Source organism: Dendrobium catenatum, unplaced genomic scaffold (genome assembly GCF_001605985.2).
Source record: "Dendrobium catenatum unplaced genomic scaffold, ASM160598v2 fragScaff_scaffold_868, whole genome shotgun sequence".
In the NCBI taxonomy this organism is placed as follows: domain Eukaryota; kingdom Viridiplantae; phylum Streptophyta; class Magnoliopsida; order Asparagales; family Orchidaceae; genus Dendrobium; species Dendrobium catenatum.
In genome coordinates, this window is record NW_021319330.1 from 144,684 (window position 1) to 166,241 (window position 21,558).

The 21,558-nt window shown below is 39.1% G+C and overlaps 1 protein-coding gene across 6 annotated transcripts in view; it reads left to right on the top strand.

Annotated features, from left to right (window-relative positions):
* The window catches only part of LOC110092935 (lysM domain receptor-like kinase 3), a 71,021-nt gene that overhangs the window by 7,399 nt on the left and 42,064 nt on the right, over positions 1–21,558 (top strand). For all 6 annotated transcript variants that reach the window (XR_003701567.1, XR_003701568.1, XM_028697090.1 and 3 more), the window contains exons 3-6: positions 8,537–8,830; positions 9,788–9,933; positions 10,020–10,109; positions 10,206–10,311. Coding sequence is in view for 4 of the 6 variants with exons in the window: in XM_028697090.1 (XP_028552923.1) it covers positions 8,537–8,830; positions 9,788–9,933; positions 10,020–10,109; positions 10,206–10,311 (636 nt within the window). In the remaining 2 variants the exon portion in view is untranslated. The remainder of the gene's footprint in view (positions 1–8,536; positions 8,831–9,787; positions 9,934–10,019; positions 10,110–10,205; positions 10,312–21,558) is intronic.

Here is a 21,558-nt window from a genome sequence, read left to right on the forward strand (position 1 = left end):
ATTTTTGTGTATGTATCTCCTTGAAACTTCGAAAGACACCTTTTAACTATTAATTCATGCATCAAGAAAGTTGGACCATAATCAAAATAGAAGCTTGAAGGAGGGATCGAGCAAATATTTAACTTGTTGAGGTGGCAATGATGAGGTGGAGGTTTTGACTTGAACTTGCTTTCTTGGTTGACTTAATTTAACTTGCGTACATGGCAACTTTTGCGTGATTACTAAATATTTCCCACTTAGCCATTCAATCATTTCATTTACTAAATTACATAAACAACAACAACAACATCAAGCCTTTATCCCACTATATGGGGTCGGCTACATGAATCCTTTTTCTCCATTGTGTCCAATTAAAAGTCAAATTCTCGTTTAAATCTAATAAAGAAAGGTCGTTCCTAATATTTTCTAACCAAGTCTTTTTAGGTCTGCCTCTACCTTTCTTAACATAAGTCAAATATAATACCTCTACTCTCCTAACCGGGTCATTGGAAGGCCGCCGTTTTATGTTGTGACAAACCATCTAAGGCGACTCTCTAATTTTATCTTCTACTGGAGCTACTCCAACCTTTTCACGTATATGCTCATTTCGAATCCTATCTCTAAGGGTAAAGCCACTCATCCACCTGAGCATCCTCCTCTTTGCCACACTTAACTTAGTATTATGCTTCTCTTACTAAAAGTACATCAATAAAACAAAAATACAACCATGCATAGTTAAAAAAAAGAACAAAAATAAAATTAAATATTCCAAAAGCTTATAAACTTTGTTGCATCAGTTAGAAATAAAATCATTTTAGTGAAATAAGTTGTTTTTGTGCTAAGAATATGAACTATAAAAGCAATTTTTATGTTAAGACAATTAATAAAGATATATATATATATATATATATATATATGATCTTCATATGATTTTTATTACTTTTGAGAAGGAATATGTTTGATATCATAAGAATTGATTCGGTGTGTATTAAGGAAGAAATATGTGTCATAGTTATGTTGAAGTTGTTAAAGATATATATAATGGAGCACAAATACTTTCCAATTACAATTGGATTATATCAAATATCAATGCTAGGTCTATATCATTTTTATATTGGTTTCAAGGTGATTACAGACCATAATCAAAGTGAGGATTGGTGTATTTTTTGTACATAACAATTATAATTTCTGTTGAAGTATAAAGTTAGAATAATTGAGAAAATGTTAGAAGATGGAGGGTTTAAACATAATAAAACAAAGAGAAAATGACCAAAAAGGTCTCTTGACTTTTTATGAAGGACCAAAATGGTCTCCAACTATATTAAAGGATCAATTTTGTCCCTCAAGTCTTTAAAAATGAATCAAAATAGTGTCATGGTGGGACTATTTTAGTTCCTCTTTAAGGAGTTGAGGGACTACAATAGTTTTTTAATATAGTTGGGGACTATTTTGGCCTTTTATAAGGAGTTAAGAGATCATTTTGATTCTTTTCTCATATCAAGCATATGATATGTAGTTTTAGTGAGTGAAATATCTACAATTATCACTTCATATCATTAGTAGATAAGGTGATATATTGGTATGGTATGTTTTGCTGTCTTAGGTCTATTATGTAGATGAATTAGGATATAGGTGTGGATATAACTTATTGAGCTAAAATTTGAGGGTTAAAATATATATGTAGCTCAGGAGTATTTGAGAATAATATGGAGACTTAAGTTAAATTTTATAAAACTATACGTATGTCAATGATGTTGTACAAATCTGGTTGTTGGGTTGTAAATAAATTTGTTGATAACTATGTTGGAGTAACAGAAAAGAAAATGTTAGGATAGATGTAAAGCATAACTATGAATGATAAATTAATGAATAATTATATTTGAGGAACATCTATTGAGGATAAAGTAATTAAAAACATAATTAGGTGATTTGGGCATGTAAAATAGGGAGTATAAAATGCATTCATTAAACATAGATAAAATTGGTGTTTGGGGGTTAGAAGAAGGGTTAAACTAATGATAGCATGTATAGAAGTTGTTTAAAATGATTTGTAGAGTATATGTTTAACACCTAAGTAAAAATACTCAATATAAATGAATATAAAATAAGAATTCATAAAGTTGACTTCAAGTTGTTGGGATAACATTAATGATGATGCTTATGATGTTGCCTTATTTTGTAGCTTGTTTCAGTCAACACCACAAGCATTTGGTAATGAGTTGCTTTTAATATCCAATTACCAAGACATAATTTTGATTTGGGTGGGAAATACATCCCTGCGTTAAATGTGCACACACCTTTGCACAATTTTAAACCAAAAGGACAAAGGTGTGAAACAGCTCTTCCACTTCATTGAGTGCAACAACTCTTGCTTTATTGAATGCAATAACTCTTGAGTACAACAATTCTTACACACCTCTTCCATTTCATGCATTAAAGTTTACTCGTTAGGTACAATTTGATTTAAATAAATAGACATTTTTAGCTTTCCTATGTAAATTGAAAATACGTTATTTTGTACTTTAGTTGCTATTTTGGTTTATGTCTCTTAGCATGGTGTATCATGAACAAATTACTATTGGGAACATTCCTTATGAAAATATCTATAGCTAATTAGGGGTGTCAATTTCGGGTCACGGGTCGGGTTTGGGTCAAACCCGAAATTGACCCGACACTGTTCGGGTTCGGGTCGACCCGACCGCTTCGGGTTCGGGTCAACCCAAACACACTTGTTTCAGCCGCGGAAGAGGACAGCCAGCGAAGCCAGCGACAACGGGCAGCGGGGTGACGCGGCAACGGGGCATCGCCGGCAGCGGTCGCGGTTAGCCGTTAGGGCACGAGTGCGCGACTCGGGCAGCCGGCAGCGGTCGCGCTCTGGCCCGCGGCACGAGTGCGGGACGCGGGTTCAGGATGGCGCGACGCGGCGGCGGGTTCAGGATGCCGCGACGCGGGTTCGGGTTTGTGTTATTCCGGGTCAATTCGAGTCGTTTTCGGGTTTCCGGGTCAACCCGAACCCGACCCAGTTTTGCAAACGGGTCGGTTTTCCGGACCCGAACCCGACCCGCTTCGGGTTCGGGTCAACCCAAACCCAAAATTTTCGAGTCGGGTTTTCGGATCGGGTCCAATATTGACAGCTCTATAGCTAATGACCCTTTTTTTGAACAATTATCTGTCAAAAGTAGAAACTTTGTCCTTTAGTCGTATCCTTTGATGGAGACTTGTTCAAATGTTTGATGTCGCAGCTCATTAGTATATTTTGTTTAAAGGTTTATGTCGTAAATTCTTTTATGAAACTTTAATCCATGACGTATGTATCTCTATTCCTTCTGTTGAGGGAGTCTTTGGTGTGGGTAATCCTCAGAATATGTGTATCCCAACTATTTATTGTCAATTTTACAAATCCCAATTCTTCCTTCATTTATATATTTTCTACGTGAGGTATTACCTCTTTCATAGATGAATTTTCTTTATTTTTTCCTTCATAACTTATTATTAGCTTTGGTCTGCCTATCTCCTTCCTAATCCTTTAGCAATAGTTTTATATACTTGTGCTATTGGTCCACCTACTTCCCTTTATTGCATATGTCCTAATAATCAAATCTATTTCTACTAAATTATTTTCAGCAAGTGCTACTCATTTTCTACAATCATTTTGCACTCTTATATTTCCTAATTTTATGACATATCCAACTAAACATTATCTTTATTCTGCTACATTTAACTTGGCTATTAGTGGCTTACTAAAAACTTGAAATTATGTAACATCCTTTTTTTAAGCTTTACAAATTTAAAAGTCCTTTTATATTCACTTATCATATAGTACACATGAGGCACATCTTCATCTTAATCACTTAGTTATACTCTATAACTTATGTTCATCCTCATTCTTTTGAATTATGGGTCCTAGAACTAATCACTGATGCATATCACATGATCTCAAAAATTATGGATGGTATCAATTTCCCGTCTTCACTATAGCTATCATAACTCGTTCATGATCCTCTTAATTATGCTATTCATATTTTTGTCGGTTGAGATTTTGTTTTTGTGTTGGTTCTCTGTTGACCCTCATGTTATACCCAAATGAAACAAAGGGAGATGAAAGCAAGTTAGAAATCCAGCATACATACCTCAAAACCATCAGATCCACGAATTCTGCCGTGAATCCGGTTGAAATCGGCGCCGAATAGGTCATCTCCCGCGATTCCTGCATGAATCCTATCTCGGTTCTTCTCCACTCGCGCCGTTAAATACCCGACCTCATTCCTCTTAGCAAAGGCCAAACTCCCATCGCTGGCTCCCGAACTTCTCCTTCCTGTAAGCATCCCGCTGCTCACTCAAATCCCGAACCCTCTTCCTCCTCCGACCTCCACACCAACAAACGACCTTGGCCTGACGTCAAAGCCTCCCCATCCCGACGTTCAAGCCTTGCATACGGCCAACTCTTACTCTCGATCGTGAGCTCTGATCCGCATAGAGAGAGAGAGAGAGAGAGAGAGAGAGAGAGAGAGAGAGAGAGAACCTCCAAGTAAAACAGCGAGGCGGGGTCACTCATAAGTACCCCCGAGCGGGAGGAAAGCAAAAACTGCTTTTTCAAAAAAATGCCTTTTTAAAACCCCATGCACGCCTTTGTTGGCGTGGTGGATGAAAAACAAAAATACCGCCGCGGTGTCTCACAAACACCAACCGTGCACGTCTTTGTTGACGTGGCGGGTAGACGGCCTCTTGATTTTTCTTCTAAATGGGGGAAACGCCGGGAGGCTACCGAATTTTTGTCTGAAATAAGATGAAGACTTGGAATAAATTGGGACTTGTGGACTTGATTCAATCTACTTAAATGAACTTGAACCCAAATGAATTCAATTCTAAGTGAACATGAACATGAACTTGGACTCTCTTTTGAACTTCAACATGGACTCAAATTTGATTTGGACTTGAACATGTTTGAACTCAAGCAAAGACTTAAGTTGGACCACAGGGAACTTGTACAATGGAGGATGATGAAGTGAGCTTGATTTGGACCAAATGACATTTGGAATTAAATTCAAAAGAACAAGTATAAGAAACTTTGACTTGAATTGAATTTAACAAGATTATTTGTGGACGTAAATCTTGAACTACAACAAGGCTTGGATTTGAATCTCATTTGACTCAAAAGAGCCATAATTTGAACCATTTGAACTCAAACTTGGAGCAAAGCTTGAACTAGATAAACTCAAACTTGATTTTGGACTTGATTTTGATGATAACCCAAAGAATTTCAAATGAACCGTATAAGATCTAACTTGTATATATTACAAGTGGTAAGCCCCAACTTAGATGCAAAGGAACATATATGAGAGACTTATGATTCCTACATCCCATTCCAACCAATGTACTTGCAATCAAAATATGAAGCTCTCAATTGAATATGGAAGGACCTTCATGTTAATTAGAATGCAAATGTCACTAAACAATAATTAGCTATAAAATGAAGAGTAATTGCAAGCAATGCTTGAGGATGGATAAAATTCTCTAGCTCTCATTCTTAAGCGTTGACCATGCAATAAGGATCAAATGGAGAAATGCAATAATATCCTCATGCTTACAACACAAAGTCTTCAATAAGCATTTATCATTTCAATGGAGAAGCCAATTCATCATGCAAGATTCAATCTAATCAAGTGAATTGAATCAAATAAGCAATGGAGGCTTATGTTGAATGAAATTTTCAATGTTGATTAGTAATGACTTGTAATGCTAGAAAATTTATGATAGACATTTGCAAGATCATTATAGCAAGAACATTATAACATTCCCGTAGTTGATATCAGAGTACAAATATATATTAAAATGCATGTGAGTGATGCAACAATTTGCCAATCAATAGGCAGGGAAGAGTTGGCGATGAATGCGATTCACCCAATGATCAGTGCTAACTTACATGTAGACACAACAAGCCTATGAGTGTTGACCAGTGATAATTAATGAGTGCTATGACACTCCTACAATCAATAACAATCCAGTGCTGATCAAATGCAGTAATTTTCCACAAACAAAGATGGTCAAATTGTAGCAAATGCAACCATCTACAGACCGTCGTGGAGGACCCATCATATGCACTAAATGTCATATACGAGCAGAATGCCAAAAGACCATAAAGTGTGAGCTCCTACGATCAGAAAGCAGGAGATTCGTTAGTGCACTACAATCCACCTGCAAAAATAAGCGGCGCACGACAGTCTACCTGTATAAAGCAGCGAACCACTCAATTTTGAAGCTGCTACGCGACGCCACCGGATCCGTGACGTTCTTGGAAGCGGACAGAAGGCGTTTCACAAATACTTTCAAAGTACCCTTGCACGTGCACCATAGTCTGTATACACATAGGTACACTAAAAGGGGTAAAAGCAATCATAACACCCGCATGGGCTCCGGCGAGCGTGTTATTGGTACACACGTGACGTCTAAGGATGCTGCGTGGGTTATCAAATTTTAAACCCGATCTTCCTTAGCAGGTAAAAAGGAGTCGACAGGGTTTAATTATAAAATGCCCCCAAACCTGCATGGGCCCTGTCGAGTGTGTTATAAATACACACGTGACGTCTAGGGATGCTGCGCGGGTTGATAAGTGAATTCAAGTTCGAACCCGATCCTTCTATACGGATCAATAGGAGTCGACAGAGTTCGAACTATTAAGCAAATATAAGGTTGTGACGATCAGTATATTTGTTTTAATACATTCATATTAGGCCTTCAAGGTCTATAACAATATGAATTCACTCACAAGGGCATAAAGCCTAAATTCGATCTTCTGTCAATAACTCGATAGAGTCGACAAGATTCAATCAACGAATGGAAATGATCCCACACCCCGATGATGGCCGTGTTGAATGTGTATCTCAACCGGAGGGGTTCATAAATAATTTCAAATACCTTCCAAAAGTCCATTCAAAAATCCAAAAAATCCAAAAATATTTAAAATTAAAATAAATTCATCGACACTTAAAACAAAATCCATCCACCCTCTGCAATAGTTTGCCGAGGTGGACAAATTTAAAACTACTTCAGCTCATATAGAGCTAAATGCCTAGTCGAAAGTATCACTAGGATCCATTCTCAAACAATCTCCTGCTAATAAGGATGTGGTACGTGTCCTCTGACCGGTGGTTTTGCCGCCAAATGGCACCGCAGGATAAACGGTTATGACCCGGGGCCCGCTGAATTGAGTGGTTTTGCCGCCAAATGACACCACAGATAGCGGTTATGGCCAAAGCCAATACGCTCCTTAAAGGCATCAAATCCTTGAGATATGAATCAATAGGATATGATCGATAGGGCACAAAGCCCTTTGTTAGCTAAGGTGGATTCAAATTTGTCCCCTTATACAAATATCCAACCCAGGTCTACAAGGTCCCCTTGGACGAAGCAACCCCTGGCTGCCGACAAGGATCCTTCTGTCAGGTTAGGTCGACTACCTCCTCTGACTAAGTAGACCAGGGACCACGATGGCCCGGGACGAAGGAACCATGGGATCTTGATCCATTCCCCCACCATCCGCTTTAAGTGAAAGACGGTGAAATTTCTATTTTAAATATCAAATCTTCAAATCTCAAATCTCCGAACTCTTCAAACTTCCAATCTCAAACCTATGCTGCTACTATATGCCAGATAACATGTATCTCTACGTATCTGATTGACGACTAGCCTTAATCGAAAGTTCTCTCTCGTGATCGAGAGGGGTAATTAACTATAGGGGCTTGCGCCTATAGGAAACCAGAACTCAGATCATAAAGTCCTCACAAAATGAGGGCGAAATCTCTGGGTAGCGTCTTATCTACAAACCCATCTGCCTTCCAAAATTTACCCCGGAACTTATTCCGTTAAAACTCTCTCGCCGAAAGAAAAAGTAACAATCGCGTGGCGGGGAGGCCGGGGCCAAATTTTCGGAGCCCACATTCTCCTACTTATTCCAATAGTTTCACCTTCTGATCAGTTGGTTTTCTAGATGTAAAGTTGTTTTTTAAGTTCTTTGAATTACTGAAAACCAATCATCTCCTTCTTTCTCATCGGAAAATATCATTGTAAATACTTAAAGTAATACTACTGCTAATCTTCGCCAGCCAGACTTATTTGATTGAATATATTTACCTTTACATTTTTCTAGTGAGTGAGCAACGTTATGTTCTGCTATCCTCTCATCCTTGCTCTCACATTAGCTGGAATGCTCCATAGCTCAAAACTTCACCAACCAGTCTTACCTTTCATTTCATAACTGGAGTTTGAACTTGCATGCGTTATTGCAGCAGCTGAACCCGAGTCAATAGATGGCCAAAAATCTACCTCACCCCTGCCAAACTGTATTCTTATCATTAGCATCACAAATTATTTAAAATTGTCTTATGGAAAAATCTTGCATATAGGCTCTTATGCCATCAGCAGTCCAAGGGTAGTTAGCTAACCATAGTTGTTTTACCCACTGTACTTGTCTTGCTTGTTTCTTTGTTTCTTCTATTTGAATTTCTAAGTCATTCGGCATTTTAATATTTTGGCTCTTTTTTTTTTTCTTTTTTTGCAGAAAATCCAGGGGATCACTCAACCAAAAATTCCTATCTGTGGATTATTGGAAGCGTGGGAGTTGCTGTTTTAATTATTGGCGCTGCCCTACTTTTGTGTGTTTCACTCAAATTCTGTAATTTGCGGCCTCGAAACAGTCATAGAAAATCTCCAGATCAACCAATCTCAAATAAATTTCAGACTCTCAAGAGCAGCAGCTTTTGTTATGCCTCAAGAAGATTTCTTTGCTTTAAATCTGAAAATTTCAAGCACTCAACTCAGGATTCTGGCGATCATCTTGTCGATATTCCTAATGGTATTAACTGTTCTTATTCTACTTAAAGTCTAGCCAAGCATCTTTATTGTTATTCTTTCTACGGCTGACTTGTTTCCTCAGAATTTTCATATTAAGGCGCTAAGATGAATTCATTCATTGTCAAAAAAATAAGCTGCATTACTCCACAATGCCAGAGTTCTTTTTTTCACCGTTTGATATATCTATTGAGACAATTCTAGAGAAAATAGTAGAAACTGACATTAAAAGTCCTACCAATGTGGTATAGAAACAATGTCCTGATAGCTTGTTTATTCAAAGCCCAGCTGGCCTTATCTAGGATATAGTTGGGCTTGATATAATTTAAGTTTAACATCATATATATATATAGAAAAATTCCAAAATAGTCCCCATACTATTCGTGTATGTCCATTTTAGTTCCAGAGTATACACATTGTCCAAATTTACTGTCTTGATTGGACAAAATTGATCTAAAACAGTCCATTTTGTAATTGTGATATAAACTTGATCACATTTTAGTCCTTCAACTTTATAAAATTGATCCCAATTTTGTCCCAAGTGGATCATTTAAGATCAAGTTTGTATAGTTAAGAGACTAAATTGGAGCAACGTTATGTTCTGAGACTAAAATTGCCATATACGAATAGTCGGGGGACTATTTTGAAATTTAACCCACATCCTAAAATTTTAAATGATTTACATGGTTAATTTTTTTAATTGGGATTACCATAAGCCATATTTTGAGCAGAGTTCATAGTTATTGGTATGCTACATAAACTCAGTTTAATCATTAATGAGAAACCATAAGCCATATTTTGAATAGAGTTTATACAATGTTGTCATTATCAAATTGTAATATTTTCTTCCACTAATGTCTATTTTCAAAGCTTTTCCTAGGTTCCTCTTCTCTGAGTTCCTCTCAAAATTCTCTGTATGCTCCTAGGTTTACATCTTCATGAAATAGTATTCCTTGAACAGGCATCACGGCTGATGCATTTGATTTGGAGAGACCAATAATTTTTACATATGAAGGAATTCTTCTGGGAACTGATTCCTTTTCTGATTCAAATTTATTGGGTCATGGGACTTATGGCTCTGTATATTATGGATTTCTTCGTGATCAGGTCTGTACTTGCACACAAATTTTTTTATTGAGCTTGTTACCCAGAGTTCTATATCTGTCTATTTGTAATATAAATGACAATTTTAGGAGGTTGCTATCAAAAGAATGACTGCTACCAAAACAAAGGAATTTATAGCAGAGATAAAGGTTCTATGCAAGGTTCACCATTCCAGCTTGGTATGTATTGCATACCCGAACTGTTCTTTGATGTTCTACTTGCACATTCTGCGATTTTGCAACCTACCTACTTTATCTTTCATATCTTTTGTCAAGGTAGAATTGATTGGTTATGCAGCCAGTACTGACGAGCTCTTTCTTGTGTATGAGTATGCTCAAAAGGGTTCGCTCAAAAATCATTTGCATGATCCACAATGCAAAGGTAATTTTATTTTAAATATTCAGGCATTTTGCTAATCATTCTGTCAGCACAACTTTCTCTGTTCACTGAAGTTTTATTTCTTTTGGTTTATAACACCTTATAATGAATTTGACATTGAGAATTCAAAAATTGCATAATTCTGGTGAAGATAGTCTATTGAGGAACTATGAAATATGTGTATACTTGTACATTCACATATAGGTATTTGATAGATATCTGGCAAATTCTAGCATAAGAACTCGGTCAAAGTAGTTACATTGCCCACTAAAGGCACTAGGGGTGTCAATTTCTGGTCATGGGTTGGGTTCGGGTCTAACCCGAAATTGACCCGGCACTATTTGGGTCAACCCGAACCCGACCCGTTTTTGCGAACGGGTCGGTTTTCCGGACCCGAACCCGACTGCTTCGGATCTGGGTCAACCCGATACGACCCGAATGACTCGGTGCCAACAAAAAAACGTATAGTTTTTGGGTTAAAAAACGGGTCAATCTATGCTTCGTGGGTAAAAAATAGGTCAATCTCGGGTTGTCGGGTCAAAACGGGTCAATTTCGGGTCAAAGGGTCAACCCAAACATGACTTGATTTTTGAAACGGGTCGAATTGTTGAACCCGAATCCGACCTGTTTTGGGTTTGGGTTGACCCTAACCCGGAATTTTCAAGGCGGGTTCGAGTCAGGTTTTTGGGTCATGCCAAATATTGACATCCCTAAAAGGCACTTGCCAACAGAGAGCATGACTCATCCCACCCAATTGAGTTGTCCCAAGCATGTGCACAAGGGGTTCGTACAGATTTTTCCAAGCCCTTGGGAAACACTTATCTCAGTGAAGACTGATCTTTTGAGGGCACTCATTATCATCTTTGAAGTGGTTACCATTGACAGCCCTTGATCCAACTACATAAAGTGCGCCCATCAGGGGTTCATGATTACCACACTCAAGACTTAGTCAATCTTCAACTTGCAGTCATCATTGCCCAAAGGGACTCATCCCTCTTGCTTAAATGTCCATATACTAGCTCTAGGGACTCAACGCCTAAATTGTCTTGAGGACTTGCCCCCAAATACTCGTTCTAAATGCTATTTATTGAGAACTCACCCAAGACACTTGCCCTGTGGAGCTCTAATACGCTTTGAAAGTAAAAACAACAAACAAAAGAGAAAAAAAAAACATAGGAACACAAAGATAATGTCTGCTTTTCTTATTTATCCTTCAATAATAAAGCAATATACAATTGATATACCATTCGAGAGGTAGATCAACTCTCCAACAAACCCTAGATGTCGCTAAAATCTCACGACAAACACTAGGGAGATAAACTCAGCAATAACTTAAACTAAATTCTAAATAACTCCCCCTTAAATAGCACTAGAACACAATAACATAATCCTAAACAATTTAAATATAATTTAGGAAACCTTCCTAAATATTTAAACATAATTTAAAAAACTTTCTTAAACAATTAAACATGATTTAGGAAACATTCCTAAACAATTAAACATTATTTAGGTAACCTCCCTAAACAATTTAACATAATTTATGAAGCCTTTTCTAAAAAAATAAACCTTTCTTAAAACTTGTAACACAATTAGGAAACATTTCTAATCAATTAAACAATTTCTTCTTGATTCCTTCTTAAATTATGAATAATAGCTTTCCTGGGCTCCACAAGGTGCCCCCCTAACTTTTCAATACTCCCTTCCTAAATAGCCACCTTGTCATCAGGATAATGTATTATCCATGTAGAAGTCCTCTCGGAGCCATCATCATGCATTTGTGTTTTTGACAGATATCGCAGTTGGCCACCATCTCCTCCACATCATTCAGCATTCAAATCAAATACAATTATACCATAAGCCTACAATAGGTCTTTTGTACCCCTAGGTGTCCTCCTATGACTCTACCGTGGAACTCTTGCAATAAGTGGGGTACATGTGGTGACGTGATGAGGATGGATGATGAATCAAAACCAAGTCCAAGGTTTTTAAAGATCACTTCAACTCTTGCTTGTTTACGAATTTGAGGTGTGTAATATAGGAAAACATTTATGTTAGAGAACTGCTATAGAATTTAAAAACCAATACCAACAATAAGTGCTTGTTTGACACTAGGTTCAAGAAGATCTGTGATGGGGACATCGGAGCTTGGAAAGTCCATCAGAGGCGTGGCCATCGATCTACGACCACGATCGTGCTGATGCATTTTTAAGTTGTTATATGTATTAGTATTTTATTATTTTATGTTTATATTTGTTTTCTGTTGTTTTCCGTTTTTACCACTTAAGGGTGGTCATGTGTAAGCCCAATGGACATTTTCATCTTTTATTTTTGAGTCATTTGTATGATGCTATATATAGCCCTTATGTTCTCTTTTCATGGTTAATGAAGGAATGAATGATCAAATTTTTTGCATTGTGAGTTCTTGCAAGAGCTTGAGAGAGTTGAGAGAGAAATCCCTTGGAGAGGGAATCGTTTCACTCGCCAGTCTTGGAAGCGTCCGGGCTCGCGACTAGTTCTATTTATCTCGTCTTTCTCCCTTTCTCCACCCCAAAACGCCATCCCACTTCCCACTTCCCACTTCAAACCACTGGCCCTCCCACAATCCAAGCCACGACCACCTCCCCAAAACCCCCTCCCTAATCGCTAATAGCCCACCTTTTCCAGTCGGTTAGCACCCAAAGCCCCACTCCACCCGACCACTTGCCCCTCTTGTTCCCAAATTGGAAAGCCACCTTATTACTTTCCTTTCGGATAAGTTCTCTCTTGGGAAGATAATAATTTCCATCATTTCAAATTCAAATTTGAATGCGAAACATTTCCTAAAATAGGATTATATTTTAGGGAAGTTTCCAAAATCAAATTCAAAATTAATTTGATTTGGATTGGAAATTAATTCTCATATCCTAATTAGAGGATCCCAAAGAGGAAAGCATTAAATCTTAATTAATTCCCCAATCACCCTCCCCTATGTCGCCGCCCCATCATGGGCTTCCCATGGAATTATTTCCTTAAGTCTAGATTCCTTCTTGGAAATAATTCAAACCTCCTCTCTCTCTATCTTAGCCGCCCCACCCCTCCCTAATTACACCCTCATCATTTTCCAAATTAAAAGCATTAATTAGGAAAGCAATTGCTTGACTTTCCCTCCATCTTCTTCTCCTAAAATCTAAACCTAATCTTTTCTCCTCACCCCCACCCTTGGCCTCCTAAAATCAGATCTCTCCCTCTTGAACTTACAAGATAAACTCCTCCCCTCAATAGGAGTCTTCAAGGAAATCAACAACGACTGTCGCCAAACCCTCAACACTTCAAAGCCAATGAATGGCCGATCTGGAACTTGATTCCGGATTCGTTTACGACGAGCAAGGGAACATCAACATTCTCCACTCCACCTTCTTCAACTTCAACCCGGAAACCGATAACTCCGTCGAAGAATACGTGGACCGCATCATCTTCACATTTTCTGAAGCCGTCGAAGAACAACTTGCCAACGTTCAGTGGCAAATTGTTTCCGGACCTCGACAAGGGTGAACTTCTTCCCTCTTCATTTATCTTTCTAATCCGCTAACATTGTAGGTGGTGATTTAATTGCAAGGTTTCATGCTTCTCCCTCTGCCTCCGTTTAGTAAACATAGGATTTGAATTTACCTTCTATGTTGCTAATCTCAATGTTAGATTAGGGATTTTAATTAAATAACTACTTAATTTGTATGTTATTGAAATTACAAATTGTTTTGATGATTTACCTCCCATGGGCTGTTTCTCCAGAGAGCATTACGACATCAGTGCCTTCACACACAACAATTGCTATATTAGAAACTTCTGCTCTAGTTGGAGTTGGGTGATTAATCATGCTCTCCAACATGTTGGTTGCAACAATAACAGGTTTTTGCATGTTGTGACATCTTCTAATGATCTCCTCTTGGTCACTGAGCTTGTTAAAACTGGAGTAAAAAACCTCCAAAATTGAATTAAGTGCTCTAGTGAACTTATTCTGGCTGAGATCAACATAAATAGCTCTTGGTAATTGATCATACACACACAAATTTGAATTTAGCATCCTAGAAGATTCAACAAGTGTGGATTGATGCTGGTGACTAGAAGACAAATGTATCTTGGAAAACAGTATAACCCGAAGCGGTCTTTGAATATGGATATCTCTAACTACATTACTTGTCGTGACTTGATAGAGTTAGAAGAAAGGCTCACCAAAATGATTTAAGACACACTGAGAGGATTACCTAATGCTCCAGAGCACTTGGTTCTCCATTGCAGAAGGCCAGGAATTAGGGCAATCACTTTGACACCCAATGTTGATCCCACTAATAGTTCTACCAGTGATAAGTACACCCCTCTTTGATGAGTGAGAAAGATAGAACACAACCTGACCAACACATTCTACATGGAGATATCAAAGGTAAGCTTGCCTCCGAAGTTCAAATTGCCCAACTTGGAGTCCTACAAGGGATGGAATGGCCCATCCGATCATGCCAACTTTTTCTAGTTTTCTATGTTGCTCCCCAATGTTAATGATGCCTTAAAGTTTTGGCTATTCATTACCACCTTCAAGGATTCCTCCCTCTAGTGATTCACTCGCCTATTGTTAGGTGTCATCATCTCCTTTATAGAGTTTAAGAAACTGCTCATCACTCAATTCACGAGAGAGCATAGACCCCTAAAAGCTCTAAAGCTCTTTTAAAGATGCGTTGGGAGTTTTATTGTTTGATTCCAAATGAAAATGCTTGAATTGAAAGAGTAGTCGGTTGTTGCGCAAGCTGCTCTGATACAATGCCTAAGGCCCATTTTGTTATGTTTTCAGACTCCAACAACTAAGACATTGGTGCAACAGCTCAAACTTGCCAATAGCCACATCAACACCGAGTAGTACAACCGCATGGTTGTTGACCTTCATGTTATACCAAAAGAACAAAGAAATGAAGACTCAAAATCATACCAGGAGCCTATCGGATCCAGGAATCCCGCACCTCGGACCGTCGAACCCCTAAAATTTGCAAGAAATCTCGCCGAGGCACTGTAGATTCGGCGCCGCTTCCGTCTCAGCCCGTAAATCCAGTGGAAATCCTGCGAGCTGCCTCGCACAATGATCCCATTCGCCTTTATAAAACACGACCGAACCCCACCTCTTCGGCTGCTTCTTCCATTCGCACTCCAGCTTCCACGAATTCCTCCCGATACCTCTTCTCCTCCCGTAACTCCACCCACTGCCTCCGTTCCAACAGTCCGACCTCCGCCTCCCTTCAGTTCGCAGAGAGAGAGAGAGAGAGGGAGAGAGAGAGAAATAGGAAGAGAAGGAGCCACCGACCTCATCTCCCCAACCCGAAGCCGAGCTCATCCCGTTCGTCCCCTTGAGCTCCTCACGCCATCTCCATCCCGTCCGAAGCCAAGCCCGACCGAACCCCTCTGCTCTCGACTCCAAGCCACGATCTCCACTTGCTTTAAATCCACCTAACCGAACCCTTGCTCCACGCCTCCTTGCTCGATCTCTGCCTTGCCCGATCCAACCTACCCGAGCCCTCTTATCCTCACTCAAATAAAGCCACTCAGCCCTAACTCAGTTCAACTCGCCCCGACTCAGTCAACTCAGCCACTCAGCCCACTTAAACCTAAGACTACCCACTCAGCCCAGCTCACTCACTGACTCACTCCCACTCAGCTACCAACGACGGAACCATGGGATTTTGATCGGGTCTATCATCCATTCCCCCACCACCCGCTTTAAGTGCAAGATGGTGAAATTTCAAGTTTTAAATATCAAACCCTCCAAATTTCCCAATATCCAAACCCTTCAAATTCCAAACTTTCAATCCTCAACACCAATACTCATTGCTGCTACTATATGCCAGATAACACGTATATTCTACGTATCTGATTGACGACTAGCCTTAATCGAAAGTTCTCTCTCGTGATCGGGAGGGGTAATTAACTATAGGGGCTTGCACCTATAGGAAACCAGAACTCAGATCATAAAGTCCTCGCAAAATGAGGGCGAAATCTCTGGGTAGTGTCTTACCTACAAACTCATCTGCCTTCCAAAATTTACCCCGTAACTTAGTCCGCTAAAACTCCCTCGCCGAATAAAAGAAAAGCGAGCGGAGGCCGGGGCCGAATTTTCGGAGCCCACAATGGTCATGTCCTCTTCGACCTTTCACCCCAAAGAACTCATTGTGAGGCATAATCGACATAAAGGTTGAGAGCATGATAGAAGTCGGTCGAGGAGCTATAGGGCCGATAAGAGGCTACACTCGCCTCATTCTTTTCGCCACCCTAGGAAGCCAAGTATGCCCCTACAGGTTAGACCATTGAGGATTGTGCTACCATCCACCACACATGGATGAAACACTGCGAATCACTCGCTCATACTATAGAGGTGATACATACTATACCCATCAATATCCTACCGTGACACCCTTGTGAGTGTCAATGGCATAATTCCTCAATGCCATTCTAAATAAAGAATTCTTCAAAGATCTGTCGCCCATGAAGGCTAGTGTCCATACCTTAAGTCACCTCCAAATTCTACACCTTAAAGATTGTGCAGGGCATCTATGGACTCATCAAAGACCTAATTAAGGCAGGAAAACTAAAGGAAATCATCATTGCCAATCCAAGTCGATGCCCAAGGAAAGATCAAATGGAGGATTGTGGAAAAGGGCTTGTCTTTGCTCCTGTAATACATATTGTCAGGGTGGTACTTGCCATATTAGGTTAGAAAACGAGCAAAATCATTTAGAGAAGCAAGCTCCAAAAAAACCATACATAGGAGAAGTCAACTCGATCAACACCTCGTAGGTGCCAGTGAACTGTCACTTTAATCACTTTCCACATGGTAGATAATTCAACAGCTTTGGCTCAAGGTAGAGCAAAGAGTATGGCTAGGAAGTTGAAGCTTCTAGACTTGAGATAGAAGAGCCAAAGTTTCTAGGAGATAAAAATTCTTCCCATAGCGAGGTCTTCTCTCGATTGTTAATCGATTTTCCTTGCAAGTTATCGACTAAGTCCATAATACTGACAAACTCATTTCCTTATCTAACCAAGTATAAATAAAGCAAAAATAAAAACTGCAAAGTGCTGAGATATTCTCTCTTAATTGACTAACTCTCCCTCATTTCTTCCAACCTCTAGGACAAATTGATAAGAAATCAACCATGTCTCAAAAAGGTCCTTATTCTCAATAGCCTTACGCTGGAAGGCGATTCCCCTGTTTACAAAGAGGTATGCAATGAGTAATGTGTGAGTCTCTTTCAATTAACTAGTCTAGATTGTTACCCCGAAAAGACTACAAAGGTTGGCATAAGGTGAGACCCAACCTAAGGTGGTAGTTAGTCAGACAGAGGCAATCGGTGCTGGAAGTTTACTCTCCTTTGCTACAAGATCTACAATCATTAGCACATGTAAGGTGAGGCCAACCTAACGCGACATTATGCCAAATGCCTACTATTCAAGCATCGTCCATCGACTAGCAAGGCACTAGTAGTTGAATTTCTTATTATAAAGCACCATGTTCTCGTTATAAAGATGTTAATTAACAATCAACGAGTTTATAGTGTTTGTATTTCTTATTATTAGTGGCTGAGTTAAAGACTTGGTGAAAATCACTTCGTGATCTGTTTTATGATTCGTTGAGCTCACCAAACTAAACGAGCAAAGACATTCTAGCAAATCTACCATACTAAATATTGTCGGCGACTAACCTTGAGACGAGTATACTCTCTTGGTAAGAATTCATTTTTTCCCAATCTAGGTTTGTCAGTCCCTTTACCTGAAATATTTTATAATTAAAATCGAGTTCAATAATTAGTTGCTTATTCTAGTTCTTTGATATGACAAGTATTAATATATTCTTCTTAAAGAGCCATGAATTAATATATTTGTTATTCAATTAAATCCTAGTCTAATTCTTGGCTATATTTTGGTTATACCTGAGTGAGTATTACAATATTCTTTGTCCACATCAAGCATTCATAGCACTTGATGAGCTGGATACTTAGAGAAAATTTCATTTACAAAGAAATACAATAGAAAACAAAAAGATGAAAAGATGATGAGTAAGAGGAAAATCTCTTAATTTCGTATTTTTAAAACATCACATGTATAACTATGATGCAGACAAGGGATATAGGGAGCCTATATCACTTGATCACAAAAGACACACAAGAAAGAAAACTGACAAAAGAGTAGAACTTAAAAAACAAGACGAGGTGACCTTAGTCTTTAGTCCACTCTCTACATCTCTTTCCTTGTTCGCAACTTGCTAGTAGAACATGGCATTATCTTCGAACCTATTGTCTATTGAGGGGAGTGAAAGAATGTGACATATCCTCTGTCACTTTGACCTCGGCTGTGAGCTTAGTGGCTTCAACTTCAAGGTTTGCCTTTGTTAACTCAGTGGCCTCTGTTTCCTTTGTTAACTCAGTGGCCTCTATCAAGGTAATCTCCTTCTCTAGCTCCTCCATGTAGGTTGCCTTTTTTATAGCCAGCTTAACTCATAAGGCATCGACCTAGTATTCTACAGCAGGCGTACGGACATCTCCTTGATGCCCCCCCATCAAGGATGAGTGCCCTTTCTTTAGATCCATCACCTTTACCATAGCTTGTTGATGGTTGCGAGCCAAGGTAGTGACAGCCTACCAAGGATTGCCCATGGAATTCATCACCACGAAGGAAAGCATGTCCTTAGGGACCTCCCTCAACTTCTACTTGAGCAATTTGGAGTACATCACTCGCCCATGGTTATAGGTTCTCCTTGAGGTGTGGATGGAACGATCCTCTCCCTCAAAGCAGGATGCAGCGTTAGACAATGACGACTCAGGAGGGAGGTTGAACTCTTCTTCCTTAGAGTTGCAAGCATCATGCTTGCCCCTACACTCCACCGCATTCTTGGGCTTTTGGCAGTAGTGCCCCCCCTTGCTCTTCACCATGCTTCATCCTCATCGATGATAATCCCCATACATGCGCCAAGGGGAGGCACCTTGATCACTGAGTGGTCACCCTCACCCGAAATCATTGCAGCTTTGGCAACCCCACTCAACTTAATAGGAGGAATTGTCGAGCAAATTTGAACTACATTCAACACGAGAATGCTAGAAAGGCCCCTTCTTCTTTTTGGGAGGCCTTTGCTTGGAAACATCTGCATGTTTCTTTACTATGGTTCCTTGGAGTGATTGGTGGTCTCTCTCTCTCTCTCTCTCTCTCTCTCCCCCCAACTTCTTTGGAGGAGCCTCGTATGAACTCTTTGGCTGCTCCTTCGCCTCCTTAGTCTTCTTCTCTCGTTTAGCTGAAGGATCCTCGTCAAGGAAGTCAAAAATCTCCAAGTAGCCAGGATATTGGCATCTGGATAAGATATCTATAAAATGAGCCCGCGAATACTAAGGTCAGCATAAATTTTAGAGAAATTTCAAGGAAAAAAATAAAGAAATTACATTGCATACCATATAAGTTTTTGTATACGTTCTATAGAAAGTTGATGTCTATTTATCAACAACTTCCTTGTTAAAGCCGCACCAAGCCTCGTTTTTGTTCAACTCGGGTAGTTGCACTTTGTCCTTAATGAAGGGATGGGAATAGTTAGCACCGACCAACCAATCAAATAGTGGACAAAAATTAACTTGGCTTTCCAATCTATAACCTTGTTCACTAGGGCAGTTGTCCTCATCGCCATCGGAGAGAATTAAATGCACTTATCCTTAAATGTCTTCACGACAAAGATATCTCTGAGCAAGGTCATCATCCATGATAAATTGTACAGTTACAAACAAGAGATGAATGTAATTACCCTCGCCATTGAGTTGGGGAGGATTGTTTAAGGATGAGTTTGTAGAAATTAAGTGACTCGATGAACTCTTTATAGAAAGGAAATCACAATCCCAGCTTTAATTGATCGCATAGGATGCAAAGTTCCTCCTTGATTTCTCATCTAAAACCTTCTCTCACTTATTGGTGTCACTAAAGCAATATTTTATATATATCATGTCGTCCTCGTTTGTATTCTATTTTAATGACTGTAAGCAGTCTACATTAACAAAAGCGATGGCACACATACAAAGAATTATTGTATTACTCTCTCACACTCAGACTGGTTTGGGAACAAATGAGGAACAAATGCTGAATGCAAAATGAGAGCTCGTATCCCTCATGAGCAGGCAAAGGGGTATTTATAGAGAAGGCAGAAAGAGGGGTTTTGAGACTTGGGTCACATTTGCAATTAATGACCAGATCACGCTGATATCTTCATTATTGCCTGAAGATTTGGTATTGTTAAATTTATAGAATTGGAGAGGAAAAAAGACTTAATTTTATTGCTCAAATCTTTTCCTAATTATAGATCTATACAAGATATCTTAATAAAAAAAATAAATAATTACAAAATCATACAAAATTGCTCTAATTTAATCCTTCCAAAATTAGTCACCTAAATATGGAATGAGATTGGTGCAATCCAAGTGAGCCTCCCACGGATCCCCATCCTAGCCGTGAGATCAAAATGCTAAGGGACGACAGAGATTGGCGCAATCCAAGTAAGCCTCTTATGGATCCCTATCCTAGCCCTGAGATCAAAATGCTACGGGATGGCTAGGATTTCACACTTCTCCTCAAGTTGGGGAATATAGATTTGTCATTCTCAGCTTGGTAATTAGTTCTAGAAAGATAAATTTATCAAGTCCATTGGTAAGAATATTTACAAGCTGATCTTTGGATGAGACATGGCAGATACATATAAGATCACTATCTAGTTTCTCCTTTATGAAATGTCTGTCCACTTCTATGTGCTTGGTCTTGTCATGCTAAATCAGATTGTGAGCTATGCTGATTGTTGATTTGTTATCACATGGTCATTCCCACTTAATCCTTAGGTCTTCTAGAATTATCCGGATTCATAGTAGCTCACATATTCTAAAGGTCATAGCTTTGTATTCTGCTTCTGCACAAGATCTTGCCATCACATTCTGTTTCTTGCTTCTGCATGTTACAAGATTTCCTCCAAGGATTGTGCATTATCTTGAGAAAGATCGTCTATCTACTGGTGATTTTGCATAATCTGCATCAGTATATGCTTTTGGGTTATTCCACAGTCTCTTTTGAAGAGAATCCCTTTACCTTGGTTTCCCTTAAGGTATTGCAATATTTTGTCTATAGCTTGCATGTGAATTTGCTTTAGATTTTGCATGAAATAGCTGACCATGCTTACAGTAAATGATATATCCAGTCTGGTATGAGAAAGGTAGATCAATT